This window comes from Lithobates pipiens, unplaced genomic scaffold (genome assembly GCF_037356315.1).
Source record: "Lithobates pipiens isolate NorthernLeopardFrog02 unplaced genomic scaffold, aLitPip1_a1.2 Scaffold_30, whole genome shotgun sequence".
NCBI lineage: Eukaryota > Metazoa > Chordata > Amphibia > Anura > Ranidae > Lithobates > Lithobates pipiens.
The window spans coordinates 62540839-62561696 of record NW_027507791.1 but is presented as its reverse complement, the minus strand read 5'-3'; the positions used below and the strand labels follow the sequence as shown (position 1 = coordinate 62561696).

Below are 20858 nucleotides of genomic sequence, written 5' to 3'. Positions count from 1 at the left end.
TTTATAGTCCCGATGTATATGTGTTTGATGTCACCTTGTTCAGAACGATCGGATTTTCCAAACAAATTTTCTGCGACCGTGTGTATGCAACACAATTTTCGGACAAAATCTGTCGGAAAAAATCTGACAGATTTTCTGGTCTGAATGTCCGACCGTGAGTACAGGGCATTAGAATTGGTAAGCTGCAATATAATAAACATTAGACGTGCACTGCCAAAAATGTGTTTGTTTTCGTTTTCATTTCATTTGTTTTTTTGTTTATAGTGCTCCATTATTGTGTCAGTGGGAGGAATAGTGCCCCATCATTGTGTCAGTGGGAGGAATAGTGCCCCATCATTGTGTCAGTGGAAGGAATCGTGCCCCAAGGGTCAGACAAAAGCAAGCAATGGGCCGCATTTGGCCCCAGGCCACAGTTTGGACACCTCTGATGTACAGCCAACATACGGGATCATTGACAGGGATGCCTAGACCTATACATGGTGCAGACGGCTGTGTTTATGTACTGAGGGAGTGACAAATGTCCAGTGCAGCCAGCCTATCCAAACCAATGACAGGCAGAGAGATGCAGAATGGATCTTTCCGCATATCCCAGTATAGGATGGGCAGAATGAATGACTGGAATATGCGGGAAGATTCATACGAAGTTTCTCTGCCTGTCATTGATTTGGACAGGCGGCTATCCTGGACATTTGTCACCCCTGAGTACTCAGACACAGCCGTTTGCACCGATGTACAGGTCTATACATCCATGTGAAGGAACCCATAGTAATGACTTACCTTTCAGTAATATCCCATTCACACAGACATACCTCATGAAATTTCTTGCGTGAATCTCCATGCTTAGGACGCGTTCTAGTGGGGGATGCACTGCTGTCGAACAGCCTGTCAACGCTGTCGTCATAGCTGTACGGATTGGAGACGTCAGACATATTGGCAGGGGAGCTGGGATTTCTGTGCTCTGATACTCACAGGTACAACAGGCTTGTAGCCGAGGGATGTACACACAGGTTACTATTATCAGAGCAGAGGGCGGTGTGTGTTCCTATAGGGACCTGACAACACCTATCCTCATACCTGACTGTTGTGGTAACCTCTTGTCACCAAGAGCCATTCATGCTGGTAACGCTAGTATTTGTTTACAATGCACTACTATTTATTCATCACATTTCTCTATAGTACAGGTCTGCTCCTATGATGTGTTGGATTAGGCCCCTTACACAAGAGTTCCTTCAACTGCAGTGCAGTCCTCCAAATACAGGATGCACTGCATGGGATCTGGAAGACCGTGAGGATCACTTTATTAGCGTTAGCTCGATTCTCCTTTTTAGGGTTGCACCGATACTAGTATCGGTATCGGTATCGTGCAAATGCACCGATACCTGAAACTGAGACTTTCAGGCTCGGTTCTTTGAGCTGTCAGTGGGTCTCCCCAGTGTTAAAGAAGTCCGGTAATTGGAGCAGTGAAAAAAGAAAAAAAAAGCAGCCGGAAATGTATATTAAAGTGGTTGTATACCCAAATTTTTAACTTTTACCTACAGGAAAGCCTATAATAAGGCTTACCTGTAGGTAAAAAAATATCTCCTAAACCTGTACTGTTAAGGAGATATTCCCCTCGGTATGCGCCGCTGACTGCAGCGGCGCATGCGCACAAGGGGATTCTTGGCCTGAAAATCCGGCAGTGGCCGGCCGGAATAAAATCTCCCGCGCGCATGCGCGGGAGTGACGATATCGCGGCTCCGGCCACTCACAGCGCCGGAGCCGCGATACCCGGAAGAACCGCAGAGGGAGCATGTCAGCTCCCTTGGCGTGGATCGGGCCAGATGTCGGGGCCTCGTTCTAAGGTAAGTATTTCATAATGAGCTAGTATGCGGTGCATACTAGCTCATTATGCATTTTGCTTTGCAGGTTTAAAAAAAAAAAAAAAAAAATTGCAGGTTTACTACCACTTTAACAACATTGCTCTGCCCTGAAACTCTAAAATAAAAAGAAACATTGTTTCTTTTTGTATATTTCTGTTTCTTCATCTGCAGATCAAAGGGATGAACAAATGTTACTCTGTTTAACCCCTTAATAACCCTTAATTTTCTCTAATCAGCCTTAATTAACTCCCTATTCTCATCCATTTAATTATTATTTTCCTGTTTTTTTTCTTTTGTTCACGTCTATTTTAGAAACGATAAACAATTAAAACTTTTATTTTTTGTTTGCTTTGTTAGTGAATATTTTTACACATATATATTAAAGCGGTAGTAAACCCGCTGACTTTTTTTTTTTCTACACCTGTAAGGGAACAGGCATAATGCGCTAGTATGCACTGCATACTAGCTCATTATGAAATACTTAATGTGACAAACAATGTAGCTCTAAAATGTCAAAAAAAAAAAAAAAAAAAGTGACCACAAACAACAGAATTGGATATAAGTCACACCTATACCCAATATGTTTAGTAGTAAGATCAAACTTAGAAGCCAGCACACATATCACATGTCACATGGGCTAGCGTTTCCTGCTCCCCATATTGCTTTTTATTATTCTTTTTATACAATTTATTGGATCACATGATTTTTTGGATATTATCATATTTTTTATGTATACTCGTATTTTTATAAATAAAACCTTCATTGGTGGAATTTCACTATGCGAGGCATTGTGTCCATACTTTTCGTTTATGGTGAACCCGCTCCGAGCTCCTAGTTGACTGGAACCTTTGAGATACAGTGGAGAACTCCTTGAGACCTGTGGTGCACCAATCTTGAAGCTGGCGAACGGAAAAGGTATCGACTACTCTGATGGTGATCCATGATCTAACGCACACAAATCGTTTGTGACGTATACAAGCCTGCATGACACATTTGCTATATATCCCTGTATAGCTTTTTAGCTGACAGCCGCGGGAGGGAGAGAAGGAAAAGCGGCAGTCAGCTAAAAATTGATACAAAGGAAATCAGTGATCACAGCTGTTCCCCACCGCACCAATCATTCCCGGGAGCTCTGAAGACACTTGTGGGTGTGCGGGAACCGCCGCAGAAATGCGGGAGTCTCCCTGCAAAAAGAGCCCCTTACCTCTCTCACAGTGCTCTTCTCTGGGTCATGTCACATGATGAACCAGGGTTGGAGGGGTTTCTATTATTCTGGTTGGAGTAGCGGAACACATTTCCTGTATTGGAGGGTGAGGGGAGCTGGAGAGATATCAGATGTGCTAAATGACTGTCTAGTACAACGGGTAGACTACTTTTTAATTAAGGCATGGTTCACGCCTATACTTTTTTTTTTTTTTGGTACTTTTTACAGAAACGCTCTACAGTCCTTTTAACCACTTCAGCCGCGGAAGGATTTACCCCCTTAATGACCAGGCCATTTTTTGCAATACGACACTGCGTTACATTAACTGGCAATTGCGCAGTTGTGCAACACTGTACCCAAACAAAATTGATGTCCTTTTTTTCCCACAAATAGAGCTTTCTTATGGTGGTATTTGATCACCTCTGCAGTTTTTATTTTTTGTGTTATGAAAAAAACCCAATATTTTTTACTTTCTGCTATAATACATATCCCAAAAAAATATATAAAAAAACTAATTTATTCATCAGTTTAGGCCAATATGTATTCTTCTACATATTTTTGTTAAAAAAAAACAAGCATATATTGATTTGTTTACGGAAAGTTGTAGTTTTTACAAAATAGGGGATAGATTTATGGCATTTTTATTATTATATTTTTTTTACTAGTAATAGCGATTTTAAGTGGGACAACGACATTGCGGTGGACAGACCGGACACCTAACTGACACTTTTTTGGGGAACCAGTGACATTATTACAGTACTCAGCGATAAAAATATGCACTGACATTGTACTAATGGCACTGGCAGGGAAGGGGTTAACATCAGGGGCGATCAAAGGGTTAAATGTGTTCCCTGGGAGTGTTTACTAACTGTATGGGGTACTGTGTGACTGGGGAAACTGCTTAGCAGGAAGACAGATCTCGTACCGGTACAGCGATTTGCGCAGCCGAGCCACCTTGCCAAAGTACATTTGTGGATAGTCGGCAAGTAGTTAACATGGTTTTCAGTGGGACATGTTCACATGCTTTTTTCAGCAGCTGCATTTTTGGAAAATGTCAGAGACTTTTTTAAATGCAAAACTGTGCTTTTTTGGTTCCACAGACTTCGATGGAGAAGCCGCAGAAAATCGTGTTGTGTGTTTTTACAGCAATTATTGTTTTTTATGCTTTTTTTTTTTTTTTTGCCAATTTGATTAAAAAAACATCTAGGTAAAATTGTGCCAAAAATGCACTGCATGTTTTTCTGCAGCTTCTCCATTGAAGCTTTGTTACTCAAAAGGGAACATGAGTTTCTTTTGGGGAACAGCGTTACCGCACAACAATCGTGGTGCCATTAGAAGTAATGGCATCCCAATCACATCCCGCATTTTGCAGCCATTTTAAATCGCAGCGTTTTAACCCGCGATCAAGTCACCGCTTAGCACCAACTTTCCCCTTCGGGCACCGTTTGTGCCAATTCTCAACTTCGGGCGTTATGGTAGCGCCTATTTTTAAGCACCCCATAAGTGCCTATTCTCCCATTTGGGTGCCATATTAGCGCCTGTTTTCAAATTTGGTTGTGTGCTTAACTTTTTTTCATCTTTGGCCGCCCTGATAAAATCTATTTGCAACTTTTGGCACCCCTTTAGTTCCTATTTTCTCTTTTTGGCGCCTATTTTTTTCTTTTGTGTGCCCCACTTGTGCCTATTTATCCTTTTTGGACCCGTCAGTTTACTGTTAAAAAATAACGGCGAAATGCATGACTCCGGTGGGTGTAACAAGATGTCCGCTTGTCGCCTTCTCACTGCTTCCTTACTCTGTGCGAGTGTGGGGTGTAGCAAGATGGCAGTGACGGAACGTCACTTCCGTTACAAATTCTGACAGGTCGTGGAATCTGACAAAACACCATCTCCTTCACAAGGAGTCGAGAAACAATACTCCACTTACCCACCATGTGACCATTGATTCTAGCTGATGATTCTAATTATCTCCAGCAGGACGGGCCATTCCCCTTGTCCCCGCCCACATGCCGGGTATCCCCGCCTCTTTGTCCGGGTCCCGCATGCGCAGTCCGTGCCTTTCGCCACCACGAGGGTAGACGTCTGTGCACTGTATCTGCGTGCAGAGCTGCACCATCGGAGCCCTGTGGAGCCGAGTACCCGTGTACTGTGCAGCCAGCATGCCGGCCCAGGTCCTCAGCGGGAAGGTGGTCTCCGGGTGAGTGTGCTGGCTTGCTACCTACCTACCTGCTGCCGGTTTTCCTGTGTCTTGTTTGGGGGGTTCTGTAAGTCCTGACACACGGGGGGCAATTTGTAGAGATGGGTAGTTTGCTTGAAAGAGAGGAAATCAATCGTTCATTAAAGATAACATTTAAAATCTCTTGGAAAAAATCAAACCGGTTCCTCCCATCCCTACAGCAGGAGCAGACAAATCTCTTGCTACTCTTGTATTCAGATAGCCAGCCCTGCCAGTGACCTCAAATTACCCACCTATGTGCACCTTCAGATCACCCCCCCCCCCCCCTTTGGACCCCAGATTTCCCAGTAGGGCACCCTGCTTTGGACTTGATCGCCCACCAGGGCGTCCCGCGTTGGTTCCAAGATCACCCCCAGTAAGCGGAGAATTTCTGACCAGCCAGAAGTCAGTTGTTTGGTTCCCAAGCCTCTCTCCTTATAAAAAAAAAATGTCCCCCTAGGATCCTAATTCATTTATAGTGTTTTAAGCCCTTGAACCTGGTAACAGTATTCTTCTTACTTAAAATCTTGCCCCTGTCCAGTTTTTATAGGGCAGAAATGCAGCTTCAGAGGAGAGCAGGGAGTGCAGATGGGGCTGCACCAAATGTCCTATATAAGAAAACTGTTCTACATGACCAATTTTAATGTGGATCTAAAGTCACAATACTTTCTCCCACAGTCTGCCCACAAGGGGTCCATTAATGGTGCCAGTATCCTCTCCTAGGCTTCTTCTGAGTGCTGGTCTTTTGGCCACCTTGATTGGACACGGAATGACCTAATACTTGTGTATGCACAAAAGTCCGCCATCCCAGCTAACGGGGACTGTGCCGGATATTTAAACTGAGCGGTGCATGCCATAGGAGATTGCAAATGGGCAGGAATGTTTCTTGGGTTGCAGATGAGTCCTTGCAAATTTTGTAAACTTTCAAGTATTCATTTTTCTCATTACTTTTTCATAAAGTAGGGTACCGCCTAAGCCATCTGCTTTTCCTGACGTCAAGGCGGTGGGTGGGCCGAGTAATTGAAAGCCTTGTACACACGATCCAGTTGTTGGCCAAGCGAGCATCTGATTTTTGTCCAAAGGGCGTGTGCCGGGATCTTGTCTTGCATACTAATGGTACACAATTGTCATCCAACAAACACGAACGTAGTGACGTACTAGGAATTTCAGCTCTTGAGTGCCACCCTTTGGACCCCTTCTGCTAATTTAGTGTTTTGGTGAGCATTGATTCTGAGCATGAATGTTTTCTACATTTGACTTTTATGTGATGGACTTATGTACGAACCATCAGAAAATCTTAGTTTGTGGAAAATTTAGTAGCCTGTCCTACAACATTTGTTGGCAGAAAGTTGTCCAGGGATGGTTTTTGGGGATTGGGACCCCTGATCTATAGGCACGTATAATCACATTGTAATATCAATTGACTGATTTAAGTAGAACTTGGGCTGATCCTTGTTTAGTGGTTTTTGAGGGTAACTATGGTAATGGTTATCAATTACCAGTTCCTGATGTGAGTTGGTTGTGTGTGATTATATAGGAGGCATGGATTTTTATTTTCTGCTACAGGAGCAATGTCGGCTTTGCTTGGTTAAAAGTCCACACCACATCATGGTGACTTCTGCCCTAACTGGGGTTAAGTCTCAGGTTACATTGTGTTCTTGCGGTGATGTAAGAATCTGGTGATCTGGGCATAGTGTGACCAGAAAATAACACCGGTGACCCTTGTTCCCCCTGCAGCAAGGTGGCACGCTGCCTGCTGATAACATTTGTTGGTGCACCAGGTTCATGATTTCCATGCCAGGCTTTGATGCCAGTACAGTGTGTTATCAGTGTGATGGCATGTCTGCGTTCCTAAGATCTTTGGCAGAAATGTGCATGCAAAAAAAAATCAGTATCTTATCCAATCCAGGGTGAAGATGCAAGAAGTGTATCTGTGTACTAGTCTGATCTGACAACAAAACAGGAAATAATTCTAATTTTCTAAACGTCCTGATTGAGAGGTTATTTCAGGACATCTGGAACTGGCTGAACACTGCTGACACCTACAGTTTAATAAGAGACACAACGGATGAACAGGAAATGGGTGACTTGATGGGTGAAGCGTGTAGAATTGGGCATTCATGTGACCAGGGTCCATTAAAATCATGTGACTGCTTTTGGTTGCCGCTATGGGGGGGGGGGGGGGGGGTTGGCTCAGATTAGAGATTTTTGGAGGGGAGGATGCTTGCAACAGAAACATGTAGGGGGGGGGGGCTCTCCCCAATAAACCTGGTACTTCATAGGATGTTTCTGTAATGTCTGTCATTTTGTGTTCTCTCTCTTATTGATGTATAATTGCTTATTATGCATAAACCACTGTTCCTCCACTGGATAAATGGTCTGTAATGCTGCAATATCCAGGTCCTGTATGCTTGTATTCTGGCCTCCTAGTCTCAGGTTCATGTATGTACCACGGAACCCTGTGTATTCATTTCCTATTCTCTGGAAAAGGTCAGTTCTTCAGTAAACTTCACTGCTCAATCCAGAACTAAGAATAAGGTTTTTAGCTTTTATTTTTTTTTCCCCCAGTTGTCTTTCAGGACAGCCCCTGAGATGGAGTCCCTCCCATCGTTATCGGAACCACATTGCCAATCAGTTCAAAAGGCGGACCTTCAGGTCCCTGGTCAGTCATGTGTTTCCTCCGTCGGAGGAACATGTTGCCAGGAACCAGGAGGACTACATCTCTCAGGGGCTGCCTGAAGAGGGTGAACCTGCGCTGCGGGACTGGGTCCTGTCAGGCAGGTTCTCTGCTAGTCCATTTTTTCTTTTTTAGGGCTTGGGTACCGTCCAGCATTGTAGGAGCCGACCCGCTCCCTTCCTCTCTCCAGTGCCGAGGTGGCCAGCGTCGGGGAGATGCTAGTTTCCCCCTGAGAGCAGTGCGGCAGCCTGTGTCCTCCTCTGCTCTCTGCGCTGATAGCGGTGAGGGTCAGTGACGCCGTCGCGTCATTTCCAGCGGAACTGCGTCATCCCTGTGTGCCGAGTCTCTGAAGGCACAGGGAGGAAGAGGAAAGCCCACGCTGTGCCTGTACGATCCCGCCAGCGTCCAGCTGCACCCCGGACTAGTGGCGGGATCCAGATCTCAAGGGGGACTATGGAGGCTAATCCCCAGGACGCTCCGGTGGAGGCAGGCACCAGTCAAAACCAGGTAGGCTGCTGGGCACATCATTACACTGGTGGTTGGCGGTAGTGTTAAGGCTGGGACTTGTAGTACACCAGGGCGGTGTTCACTTTACAGGTCGGGTGATTGTGTCTGGTGGTGGTACAGCACAAGTGTTCCCTAGCATATTAAGTCTAATTACTAAGGATGCCCTCTTTTCTGTTTCAGACTAAGGAAGCCCCAAGGGAAGATAAATCTGGCCTCAAAAAATAACCTATTTCCACAGTTTGGACATCTTCGGGTTCTGGTAAAGCCTTATGCAAGCAGTGTATTGCAGGCATTCTTAAAACCAAGGCAGATTCTCCCCTGGCTAAGTTCCTTGGCTCCTTTAAAGAGGAAATGGCTTCAACTTTTAAATCCCTTCGTGATTTGATTACGGACGTAGGTTCAGCTGTTTCCACCACTAAGGCAACCACAATCTCCTCCTCACCATGCTTTACGACACCTAGTTTCGGGGAGCCCCGTATAGTCAGGGAGCATAGCCCCGCGTTAGTCCTGAATCCTCTGACGTTGATTCGGATCAGGATGAGGATCAGGCTGTAGCTAACAAAGGCGCAAAGTATAAGCTTTCTCTTGAGGAGGTAGAAGAGCTTTTGAGCGCCATTTATGATACGCTGGAAATTGATGAAAAAGAGACTCAATTTTCCAGGCATGATTTAATGTATGAAGCTCTGGGCAAGAGGAAGACTAAGGTTTTTCCCATGCATAAGGTACTTTCTGATCTGGTTCTTAAGGAGTGGTCTGAACCAGACAAAAGTTGTCTTTCCCAATTCCTTAAAAAGAAGGTTCCCTTTTGACGAGAGCCCAGAGGCGGTCTGGAATAAGAATCCAAAACTAGACGCACCTCTTTCCAAGGTCTCAAAGCAATCTGACTTGGCCTTCGAAGACATGGGTCACCTAAAGGATCCAATGGATAGGACAGATGTGGTCCTAAAGAGGGCCTGGAATGCCTCCATGGCCGGGTTAAAACCAGCTCTAGCCACATCTTGTGTGGCTAGAAATTTGGAGTTCTGGCTATCGCAGCTGCAAGAGCATCTAAAAGCAGGCACTCCTAGGGCTGAGCTGTTAAAGACCTTTCCTATGCTCTTTAAGGCCACGAGTTTTATCTCTGCCTCCACTGATTCAGTGAAATTTACGGCTAAAACAGCCGCACTTTCAGTGGCAGCTAGGAGAGCGGTGTGGATGAAGACATGGGGTGGTGATACGGCATCCAAATCTCGCTTGTGTAGTGTCCTGTTTTACAGGGGATTTGGTCTTTGGCCCTGAATTAGATACCGCCTTAGAAAGGACGGCAGACAGGAAAAAGACTTTTCCCATCAAAAAGTTTTCAAAGAATTTTTTTCGTCCCACCAAAGGGCAGGAATTCAAGCCTAAAAAGCACTGGACAGGTTGGGAAGGGAAAAGGGGGGCTTACTTTTTAGCTGTCCCAGTCAGGTCCCTAAGCCCCAGTGACGTCGGGCTCCCTGTGGGGGGGGGGAGGTTATCGAGCTTTCTTCTGCAATGGGAGAAGATAACCTCAAACAAGTTTGTTTTAAACATAATAAAAGGGTATGAGCTAGTTTCACAACTGACCACCCTCAAAATTTCTTGTAACAAAGCTCCCGAGCCATTCAGAGAAGGCCAGGGCTTTACCTTTGGTCAGACTGGGGACATGGTACAGGAGATGGTCAGACAGAGGACGTGGTACAGGAGGCATCCCCCATTGCAGGCCAGTGTGCCCCATTTTGCAGCCAGCCTGTGCAGGGAAGAGAGCAACCTCCGCCGCCTGTTTGATTACAGCATTCTTTTCAATAGCTGTGTGTTCCCGGCCGTGCGCCGTCACACGCAGCCCCTCCCCCTTGTCCGGGCACTTTGATAGACAGATCATCCGTCCAATCCTGCGGATGATCTAAGTGCCCAGACAAGGGGGAGGGGCTGTGTGTGACGGCGCACGGCCGGGAACACACAGCTATTGAAATTAAAGCTGTTATCTTCCCGGCGCTTTGATCAAACAGGCGGCAGAGGCGGCTCTCCTGCGCTATACACCCCCCATGATGGGCATCGCCCATCCAGGCCACGCCCCATTTTCGGCTCCATTATCGGCCGTTTTTCTCTTTCGGCAAATTGCCAAAAAGGGCATTTTCGGCCGATATATTTCGGCGGCCGAAATTTTGGTGCATCCCTAATGAATAGCTCTACAAATGTACACCCCTATGTTTCCGGCAGTGACATTTTTGCTTGCTTACTGCCCTGCTGATGGGAGAGGCAGTGATTGGCAATGAGCATTGATCTCTCCATTGGGAAAACACTTATAGGAACTGGAGTCGAAGACATCAGTAAAACAAGTCCAAGTAGGACTTGACGCCCTTCCAGTGGAATTGGGAGTCCTAAAACCAAAATTAAAACAAATACTGGGGGTGTCCCCCCTCCCCCCCCCCCCCCCCCATGTTGTACTGCTGTATGATTTGGCTTCCTGTATCACCTGAAATACCTGGCTGATCCTGCTTGGCTATGCCCTCCCCTCTGTAAACTGACCACGGTATATCACGGCTGCTGAACCCTAACACCATGGTCAGTACTCTCGCATACTTTCCACTCTGTCTCCTAATGGTGTGTGTGTCTTCTTTTTTTTATTTTTTTTTTTTTTTTTTTTTTTTTTTTTTTATAGTGCAGATCGGCCCTGAGGAGCGAGCCGGGCACTCTGAAATGAGGTATATTTATATTGTTCTCATACACGGGATTAGGACACAGCATTAAGAGACCGAGGCGGATGATATGAAGGAAGAGTGGCTTAAAGTGGGGTACCCCCTAAAAAAAAAAAAAAAAATTAAAGTCAGCAGCTACAAATACTGCAGCTGCTGGCTTTTAATAATCGGACACTTACCTGCCCCAGGGTCCAGCGATGCGGGGGAACGAAGCCCCCCCCCCTCGCTCCCTGCTCCGCTCGCGGCGCCGTCATGCATACTGTGGGCACTCGGCTGTGGCTTCACAGCCGGGCACCCACTGCGCATGCGCGAGCGGCGCAGGGCGCCGTGATACGCCGTACAGTCACCTGGGACACATGACAGGTCCCAGGTGAATGTGCGGCGTGAGGGGAAGTGATGTCACCAGCCCGGGCAATGAGGAAGGCAGATTACGAGGGACCCCCTAGCAACCGGTATTTAGAGGTGAGTAAAAAATTTTTTTTTTGCCTATTTTTTTTTTTTTTTTTTTTACGAATTTTAAGCAGTTTTAATTTTTTGGTGGCAACACCACTTTAACCAGTTTAACATAAAGCCCCACTTTTGCTGAGAGATGCTCTCTGAGACAACTGTGGACATGCAGGAAGTTTAGCTACTGCTTCATTTGTAGAGTCTTACTGAGTTAGGAATATCATGGCAGTGCATTTTCTGAAAGCTAATGTGAATTGACTGTGACGTGAGCCGTTCCAGAGTTGTAACCAGAAACTTTTCCGCATGCAGTTTCCTGTGAAAGCTCTTGCCAAATGAAACCTGTTGCAGTGTTTTACATTTTTGTTTGCTGCAATTGATCATTACAGCAATCGCAAGAGACACAATCCGGTTTGGCTCTGTACATTTTACCTATGACATGTATTGTCTAATGACAGCGCAATCACAGGCATTGTACATTCACTGGGCTGCAGTAGTAACAGCAGTTTTAAAACGGTGCTTCAGAATATTAGGGATGACTTCTGTTTTTATACGTACCGTATTATAGATTCAATGGCCTTACTCTTTGCTTTTCTATGCAATGCAGTCAGATCTTGGTGGGTGGGAGCAGGTGGCAGGGTGCAGTACATGGCTTCCTAAAAACATCACAGCTCCCTGCCTCATTAACTGTTTAGCTCTCTGCATTTTAAGCAAGCAGCGGGCTGACCCTTGGGAGGAAATATTCTAGTATTAAAATGCCTTGATGTTTGGATGCCAGTCTGGGCGAGTGGGCATTCCTCACCAGACTATATTTGCATGCAGACCTCCTTGGGTAATGCTGAGTCGCCTTGATTGAATTATCTGTCTGTCTGACTTGCAGCAGCTTCTAATGCACACTGTGAGAAGCTCATCTTCCACATGCACTTCATTTCAATTTATGTAAACTTTTTTTTTTTTTTTTTTTTTTAACATTCCAGACTAGTCCGAGAGCGTCTGAAAAATGAAGTGGAAGCTATGAAGGTAAAGTACAGCGGATTCCGTCCGGGCTTGGCAATTTTACAGGTATGTCACTGGATATACAGTTGTGCTCGTAAGTTTACATACCCTGGCAGAATCTGATTTCTTGGCCGTTTTTCAGAGAATGCGAATGATGAAACGCAAAAAAATTTCGCTCATGGTTAGTGTTTGGCTGAAGCCATTTATTATCAATCAGCTGTGTTTACACTTTGTCATTAAAAAAACAAAAAACTACCCAAATGACCCTGATCAAAAGTTTATATACCCTGGTGATTTTGACCTGATGACATGCACACGATTTGACACAAAGGGGTTTGAATGGCTATTAAAGGTAACCATCCTCACCTGTGATGTTTTCTTGTAATTGGCGTGTGTGTGTGTGTGTGTGTGTGTGTAAAAAGGTCAATGAGTTTCTGAATTTCTGACAGACCCTTGCATCTTTCATCCAGTGCTGCACTGATGTTTCTGGAGTCTGAGTCATGAAAAAAGCAAAATAATTGTCAAAGGGAAAAGGTAGTTGAACTGTATTTAAAAAATAAATAAATAAAATTAATAAGAAAATATATCTAAGGAATTGAGAATGCTAATCAAGAAGTGGAAAATGAGGGGTTCTGTTGAAACCAAACCATGGTTGGGTAGACCAACTAAAATTTCAGCTGCAACTCCCAGGAAAATAGTTTGAGTTGCAAAGAGAAACTCACAAATAACTTCAGGTAAAATACAGGACTCTCAGAAAACATGTGGTGCGACTGTTTCAAGATGCACTTGAAGAAAGATGGGCTGTCTGGTGGAGTCGCCAGAAGAAAGCCATTACTACGCAAATGCCACAAAGTATCCCGCTTATAATATGCCAAATGGCACAAAGTAATTTGGAGTGACAAGACCAAAATTGAGCTTTTTGGGCACAGCCATAAACGCTACATTTGGAGAGGAGTCAACAAGTCCTATGATGAAAGGTACACCATTCCTACTGTGAAACACAGAGGTGGTTCACTGATTTGGGGATGTGTGAGTTACAAAGGCACAGGAAATTTGGTCAAAAATTGATGGCAAGATGAATGCAGCATGTTATCAAATACTGGAGGAACATTTTGCATTCATCAGCTAGGAAGCTGTGCATGGCAAGTACTTGGACATTTCCAACATAATGACTCAAAACACAAGGCCAAGTCGACTTGTCATTGGCTACAGCAGAATAAAGTGAAGGTTCTGGAGTGGCCATCTCAGTCTCCTGACCTCAATATCATTGAGCCACTCTGGGGAGATCTCAAACATGCAGTTTATGTAAGACAGCCCAAGAATTTACAGGAACTGGAGGCTTTTTGCCAAGAGGAATGGGCAGCTTTACCATCTGAGAAGATAAAGAGCCTAATCCAACAAGACTTCTAGCACTGCCTGTTTGCTTGTTGGTAACTTGAGTGTAACAAAGGCATACCTATATCAGCTAAGATGCACCTGTTTATAAAATAAAGCACAATGGCTGCAGATGGGGAAATATTGTGAAATGCTTTTTGCAGTGTTTCGTATTTGCTTTGTTAGAAATAAATGCCCATTCACATCAGAACGTGGTGTGGGAAACTTGTGTTCCGTGTGTTTCCAACACTGTGGTCCAATTGTACTGGGTGTGCGATCTGCTGCAGATGTAAATGGGTACCTATCGACGCCCCAAAAACAGATCGCAAACTGCGCCAGATCTTATACCACAGTACAATGCAATTTAGTTGCTGTGTGTGTGTGTGTGTTTCTATTTTTATTTATTTTTTTGGTGTGTGTGCTAATTTCAGTGCAATTTTCAACTATCAATTTGGTCTGAAAATTTCATTAGAGTAACACAGAGCTTGTTCCTCTGCGATTCTGGTGTGAACCAACACTAAACTTTTTCCCTATAGATAATTAATTATCTTTCTCTTTATAGGTGGGAGACCGAGAAGATTCCAACCTGTACATCAGCATGAAACTGAAGGCTGCTGCAGAGGTAACAATGTTTACTTGACTTTCTCTAATCCATAGTATCTGTAGAACAAAGCTTTATAATTGGGGGAATAGTTTTTCTCTACCTGTTGGTAGGTTGGGGAAAAATGAATTGGGCAGGGTGATTTCCCAACACAAACATAACCATTTTGACACTGCATTTACAACAAAATAGTTTTTAGCATTGCTGATCAGTGCCTCTGGTTTCAGGCATAGCTGGGGACAATTTCGTACTGTCGCAGATGTGTAAGGTGCTAGTCCTTTTTTACTTAAAGTGATTGTAAACCCTCTTTAAAAAAGTCATACTTGCCTCCACTGTGCAGCTCGTTTTGCAGAGTGGCCCCGGTCACCCTCTTCTGGGAGAAGTGCTCTTTGGGGGGGGGGGGTGTTACCTTGCGGTTGTAAACCATGTGGGTTTGTGTGTGTGTGTGTGTGTGTATATATGTGTATATATATATATATATATGTGTGTATATATATATATATATATATATATATATATATATATAATTTTTCCTCTTCCCACCTTGATGCATTAAAGTGGAAAAATACATGGTTTCCAACCCCTTCTAATATTCCATTGTGGGGGACTCCAATGTGGGCACAGCATGCAAATAAAAACTGACAGTGGATCTATCCTTCCCCCACTGTCAAAAAAGAGAGGGGGGGGGGAGAGAGAGTTTAAAGCCTTTTAAATGGTCTCAGTCGGTTACACAATCATGGGGAAGACTGCTGCCTTGACAGTTGTCCAGAAGACAGTCACTGACGCCCTCCAAGGAGGGTAAGGCTTAATGTACACGGGATGTTTTAAAAGCATCCTGTTTAGCCGCGTTTGTGTTTTTTAGAAGAGTTTTAAAAAAAATTGTCAAAAATGAAACGCTTGCAAACTAAACTTGAGTTACCATGTTTACGTGCATCTACAAGCTTTTAGTCATTTGGCGTTTAAAATGCCTCTGAACATCCGTCCTTAAAGAGGAAGTAAACCCTGATGGGTTTACTTCCTCTTTCATTCCCTGCAAAGGCAAAGCATAATGGACCACTATGCATCGCATAGAAGTCCATTATGTGTCACTTACCTGACACTGGAGCCAGCGATGTCACTGTTGTCCCCTGTAGTCCGGCGCATCCATCTTCTCGGTGGGTCTCGCTGCTCCGCTGCTGTCATTCGACGAATCCGCGATGACGTCACTCCCGCGCATGCGCACGGGAGCCGCCACGCGCGGCATCTTCGTTGACGGTAGCGCTCAGTGCGCCTGCGCGCTGCTGTCTACGGCGCATGTGCCTGTCTTTTGGCAAATGTCTCCTAAACCGTGTAGGTTTAGGAGATATTTCTTGGACCTACAGGTAAGCCTTAATCTAGGCTTACCTGTAGGTCAAAGTGTGTTGTAAGGGTTTACAACCACTTTAAAGCTTTAAAAAAAAAAAAACTGCCTAGAAACCACTATACTATAAATGACCCTGTGTATATATCCTGATAAGATGACATAAGAGCTCAGGGGCAGCTGGAAGAAGGGGGGGGGGGGGGGCTCCTAACCCTAACCTTACGTTTTACCAGCAGCAGTGTACATGAAGCTTAAGTTACAAAAGGTCATTGCTAAAGAAGCTGTTCAGAATTCTGTATCCAAGCATATTAATGGGAAGTTGAGTGAAAGGAAAGTGTGTGGTGAAGGGTACACAAGCAACAAGGATAACCACACAGAGTGGACTACAGCTGGTGTCAGAGCTTCAACAGCCATCACACTGACTTATCCAGGACATGGTCTACAAATGTCCCGTTCCTTGTGTCATAACACTCCTGAACCAGAGGCAACATCAGAAGTCTTACCTGGGCTAAGAAAAAGGACTGGACTGTTGCTCAGTGGTCCAAAGTCCTCTTTTCAGATGAAAAGTCAATTTTGCATTTCAATTGGAAATCAAGGTCCCACAGTCTGGAGGTAGAGAGGAGAGGCACAGAATCCAAGTTGCATGAGGTCCAGTGTGAAGTTTCCACAGTCAGTGATTAGGGGAGTCATGTCATCTGCTGGTGTTGGTCCACTGTTTGATCAATTCCAAAGTTAGTGCAGCCCTCTACCAGGAAATTCTACAGCACTTCATGCTTCCCTCTGCTGACCAGCTTTATGGAGATTCTGATTTCATTTTCCAGCAGGACTTGGCGCCTGCCCACAGTACCGATACCTGGTTTAAAGCGGGAGTCCGCGTGTTTTTTTTTTTTTTTTTTTTTTGTTTTTTTTTTTTTTTTAAAGCCAGCAGCTACAAATACTGCAGCTGCTGACTTTTAAAATAGTGACACTTACCTGTCCAGCGCGCCCACGATGTCGGCACCTGAAGCTGATCTCTCGATCGTCTCTCGGGTGCTGCTGCCACCATCTTGGGTATGGGAATCAGGAAGTGGAGCCTTTCGGCTTCATTTCCCGGTTCCCTACTGCGCATGCGCGAGTCGCGCTGTGCAATAAGGATGGACCAGCTGCCTCTGGGATCTGTGTGTTTCCCAGCAGGCAGCGGGGGACTTTCGGAAAGGGGCGTAATCTACGCCCCTTTCCGCAGAGAGCTATCCCGGAAGTGGGTGCAGATACCTGTACTGTACAGGTACCTGCACCCCCCTCCCCCCTGAAAGGTGCCAATTGTGGCGCCAGAGGGGGGGAGGATTCCAATGAGCGGAAGGTCCACTTTAGGGTGGACCTCCGCTTTAATGATCATGGTATTACTGTGCTTGATTGGCTAGCAAACTCGCCTTAGCTAAACCCCATAGAGAATCTGTAGGGTATTGTGAAGAGGAAGATGAGATGCCAGCCCCAACAATTAGGATGAGCTGAAGGTTCAAAGCAACCTGGGCTTCCCTAACACCTCAGCAGTGCCACAGGCTGATCGCCTCCATGCCACGCTTCATTGATGCAGTAATTTGTGCAAAAGGAACTCCGACCAAGTATTGAATGCATGCTATACTTTACATGGAAATACTTTTCAGTAAGCAAACATTTCTGTATTAACCACTTGCCGACCACTGTATGTCGGCAGAATGGCACGGGTGTGCAAATGGGCGTGCCCGTATGTCCCTCTGTCATCGTAGGCTAGTGGGTGCGCGCACGCTGCTGGTGGTCCGCTCTCGTGGCGGGGAGATGCCTATGCAACATGGCAGGGATCTACTGCTCCCTGTCATCAGTAGCAGTGATCTCTCTCTCGTCCTAGCGTGAGCCCACACAGTAAACCCACTGAGGGAACATGCTTAACCCCTTGATTGCCCCCTACCAGTTGATATAAGCTTATTGCGATTATTTTTGGGGAAATAAAAATGTAGAATATCTGCTTAAATTTATTTATTTTGCGAAAAAAAGCAAAAACGCAGAGGTTATCAAATACCACCAAAAGTGCAACGTTGCACGACTGCGCAATTGTTAAAGCGATGCAGTGCTGTATCGCAAAAAAGCTCTGGTCATTAAGGAGGTACATTTTTTTCCAGGGCTGAAGTGGTTAAAAATCCTTTTTTTGTTGGTCTTATGTAATCATTTTCTGAGATACTTTCGGTCACGTACCGCCGATGCGGTGCTATTTGCCTCAATACAAAAAAATTGGTGACAATCGCTCTGCAAAGTGTGTGTGTGAACTTTTCATTTAATTTTTTTTATTTCAGGGCTCGACAAACCCCAGGTGCCATGTTGCATTAGCGACCTGGGGCGGCATAGCTGTGGTATCTCTGTGCGAAACCAAACCTCAACCCCGCTCCTCCCCCCCCCCGACGCGTGATTGCGTTTGGCCATGCCGGTAACTGAGGACCTACGGTTCCTTCAAGAATATGGCGCCCTCTTGTGGTGGCCGTTGCTATGACAAGACAACCACCTATGCTAATGAAGCTTCCCCTGCCTGTTTTCCTTCCAATCTCCTTCCCTTTACTTAGAACCCCCAAACATATAATATATACTATATACTAACACCCTAGAGAATAAAATGGCAGTCGTTGCAATACTTTCTGTTACATCGTATTTGCACAGCGGCCTTACAAGTGCACTTTTTTGGGGACATTTTTTTTTAATTAAAACAGCAAAGTTGGCCCAATTTATTTATTTTTAATGTTACGCTGAGTAAATTGATACCCAACATGTCACGCTGCAAAACTGCATCCGCTTGTGGAATGGCAATACATTTTTACCCTTTAAAATCTCCATAGGCGACGTTTAAAAAAAATTCTACCGGTTGTATGTTCTGAGTTACGGGGCACGTTTTAAAATGAGTTTTTTTTTTTTTTGATTATTAACTTTAATTTATTTTTTTTTCACTGTTCTTTAAAAAAAAAAAAAAAATTGTCACTTTTATTCCTATTACAAGGAATGTAAAAATCCCTTGTATTAGAAAAAAGCAGGACAGGTCCTCTTAAATATGACATCTGGGGTCAAAAAGACCTCAGATCTCATAGTTAAAGCTAAAATGCATTTAAAAAAAAAAAAAAAGTTGTTTTTTATAAGAATAAAATGGCCCCCCGCCCATCTCCATAGCTCTTAAAAAAGGGACATCTTCCCCTCCACTGGTCTCCATGTCAGGCCAGGGACAGTTCCGGATCGCCTCCACCGTTACCGACGGCCACGGTAAGCGGTGAGGGGCGTTTTGTCTGTCTTTTTTAAAAACCCTGGATTCCAAGCAAATTTGTCAAGCCCTGATAGAGGTGTGTGCGTGTATGTAGGAAAAGCGCAATCTAGTGGGCAGTTTCTAAAATTTGTCAATCTCACAGTACATATCTGGCCAAAAGCAAAATCTTAATAGGTGTCCCAGTCCCAACGATGATGGCAAATCCCAGCGGCTGGAGAATTTCCAGGACACAGTAGGTATAGGGTGGAATGTGTGTGTGTGTGGCTGCTGCTCTCATGCGCATCACTGGACCAACAAGGAGCTCGTGTAAGTATGGGGGGGGGGGGGGGAAGCAGCATAGAAAAAACTTGAGCCTTTAGAACCACTTCAGCCCTGGAGGATTTGGCTGCTCAATGACGGGCCCTTTAATTTTGATATTCCACTGCGTCACTTTAACTAACAATTGTGCAATGCAAATTTCCTCCACGCTGAAGCTGCCGCTGGAGAGATCATTGGACCGGAGCCACTTCAGAATTGGTAAGTATAGATCTTTTCTTTTAAGAGTAGATGGAAAAGGCTTAGAATTGGGAGTTTAGTTGCGTTTTGAATGGAATTACACTTTAAAGTGGAGTGCAGGGCCTGCCAGCAAAAGGGGTTAACATTTCTTCCCTCCATAATGGATATTTCCCGGGGTAATATTAGCAGACCATCCTTTTCTCCTATAAAGTGAAGTTGGCAGCCTTTCAATATACTGTTTAGGTATATATGTACCTGTTTTGGATATTTTGGAAGCCAAATGCACTGATAGCCCCCATCAAAAAAATTGGAACTGCTGGGTGTTTTTCTCTCCTTTTTTTCCTATCCTGTCTGTTGGGGAGGTCAGATGTGCCTTTACTTTTTATCAACTTGTGACTGCAATCTGTATACACTCGCTGGCCACTTTATAAGGTATACCTGTTCAATTGCTTGCTAACACAAACTGCTAATCGGCCAATCATGTGGCAGCAACTCAAGGCATTTAGGCATCTAGACATGGTGAAGACTGTTTGCTGAAGTTCAAACCAAGCATCAGAATGGGGGAGAAAGGGGCCTTAAGTGACTTTGAACGTGGCATAGTTGGTGTCAGATGGTCTGGTCTGAGTATTTCAAAAACTGCTGATTTACTGGGATTTCCACACACAACCATCTCTAGGGTTTACAGAGAATGATCCGAAAGAGAAAATATCCAGTGGGTGGCAGTTATGTTGAGGAAAAATGCCTTGTGGATGTCAGGGGAGAATTGAGCAGACTGGGTAGAGATGATGGGCAACAGTAACTAAACCACTTGTTACAACCAGGGTATGCAGAATACCATTTCTGAACACGCAGCACATCGAAACTTGAAGCAGACTCCTGTCAGCTGAGTACAGGAAACTGAGGCTACAATTTGCACAGGCTCACCAAAGTTGGTTAATTGAAAAAAAGTTGCCTGGTATGAGTCTCGATTTCAGCTGCGACCATTCAGATGGTCGGGTCAGAATTTGGCATAAACATGAAAGCATGGATACATCTTGCCTTATATCAATGGTGCGGCCTGGTGATGGTGTGGGGGATATTTTCTTGGCACGCCTTGGGCCCATTGGTAGCAATTGAGCATGGCTTTAAATGCCACGGCCTACCTAAGTATTGTTGCTGACCATGTCCATCCTTTTTATGACTATAGTGTACCCATCTT

The 20858-nt window shown here is 44.7% G+C and overlaps 2 protein-coding genes across 6 annotated transcripts in view; one reads left to right on the top strand and one right to left on the bottom strand.

Moving 5' to 3' along the window:
- Positions 1–1030, bottom strand: part of LOC143942921 (coiled-coil domain-containing protein 170-like) — a 121420-nt gene extending 120390 nt beyond the window's left edge. The window contains exon 1 of one of the 2 annotated variants that reach the window (XM_077464347.1): positions 810–1030. In XM_077464347.1, coding sequence (XP_077320473.1) covers positions 810–929 — 120 coding nt within the window. In that variant the 5' untranslated portion in view covers positions 930–1030. The remainder of the gene's footprint in view (positions 1–809) is intronic. The other variant, XM_077464346.1, reaches the window with a different exon arrangement.
- A 3969-nt stretch (positions 1031–4999) lies between these two features.
- Positions 5000–20858, top strand: part of MTHFD1 (methylenetetrahydrofolate dehydrogenase, cyclohydrolase and formyltetrahydrofolate synthetase 1) — a 116553-nt gene continuing 100694 nt past the window's right edge. Inside the window, exons 1-4 of one of the 4 annotated variants that reach the window (XM_077464344.1) lie at positions 5135–5257; positions 11119–11161; positions 12577–12661; positions 14532–14591. In XM_077464344.1, the coding sequence (XP_077320470.1) occupies positions 11157–11161; positions 12577–12661; positions 14532–14591 (150 nt within the window). In that variant the 5' untranslated portion in view covers positions 5135–5257; positions 11119–11156. Of the gene's footprint in view, positions 5258–11118; positions 11162–12576; positions 12662–14146; positions 14267–14531; positions 14592–20858 lie in introns of those variants that run through there. The other 3 variants (XM_077464342.1, XM_077464341.1, XM_077464343.1) reach the window with 3 other exon arrangements.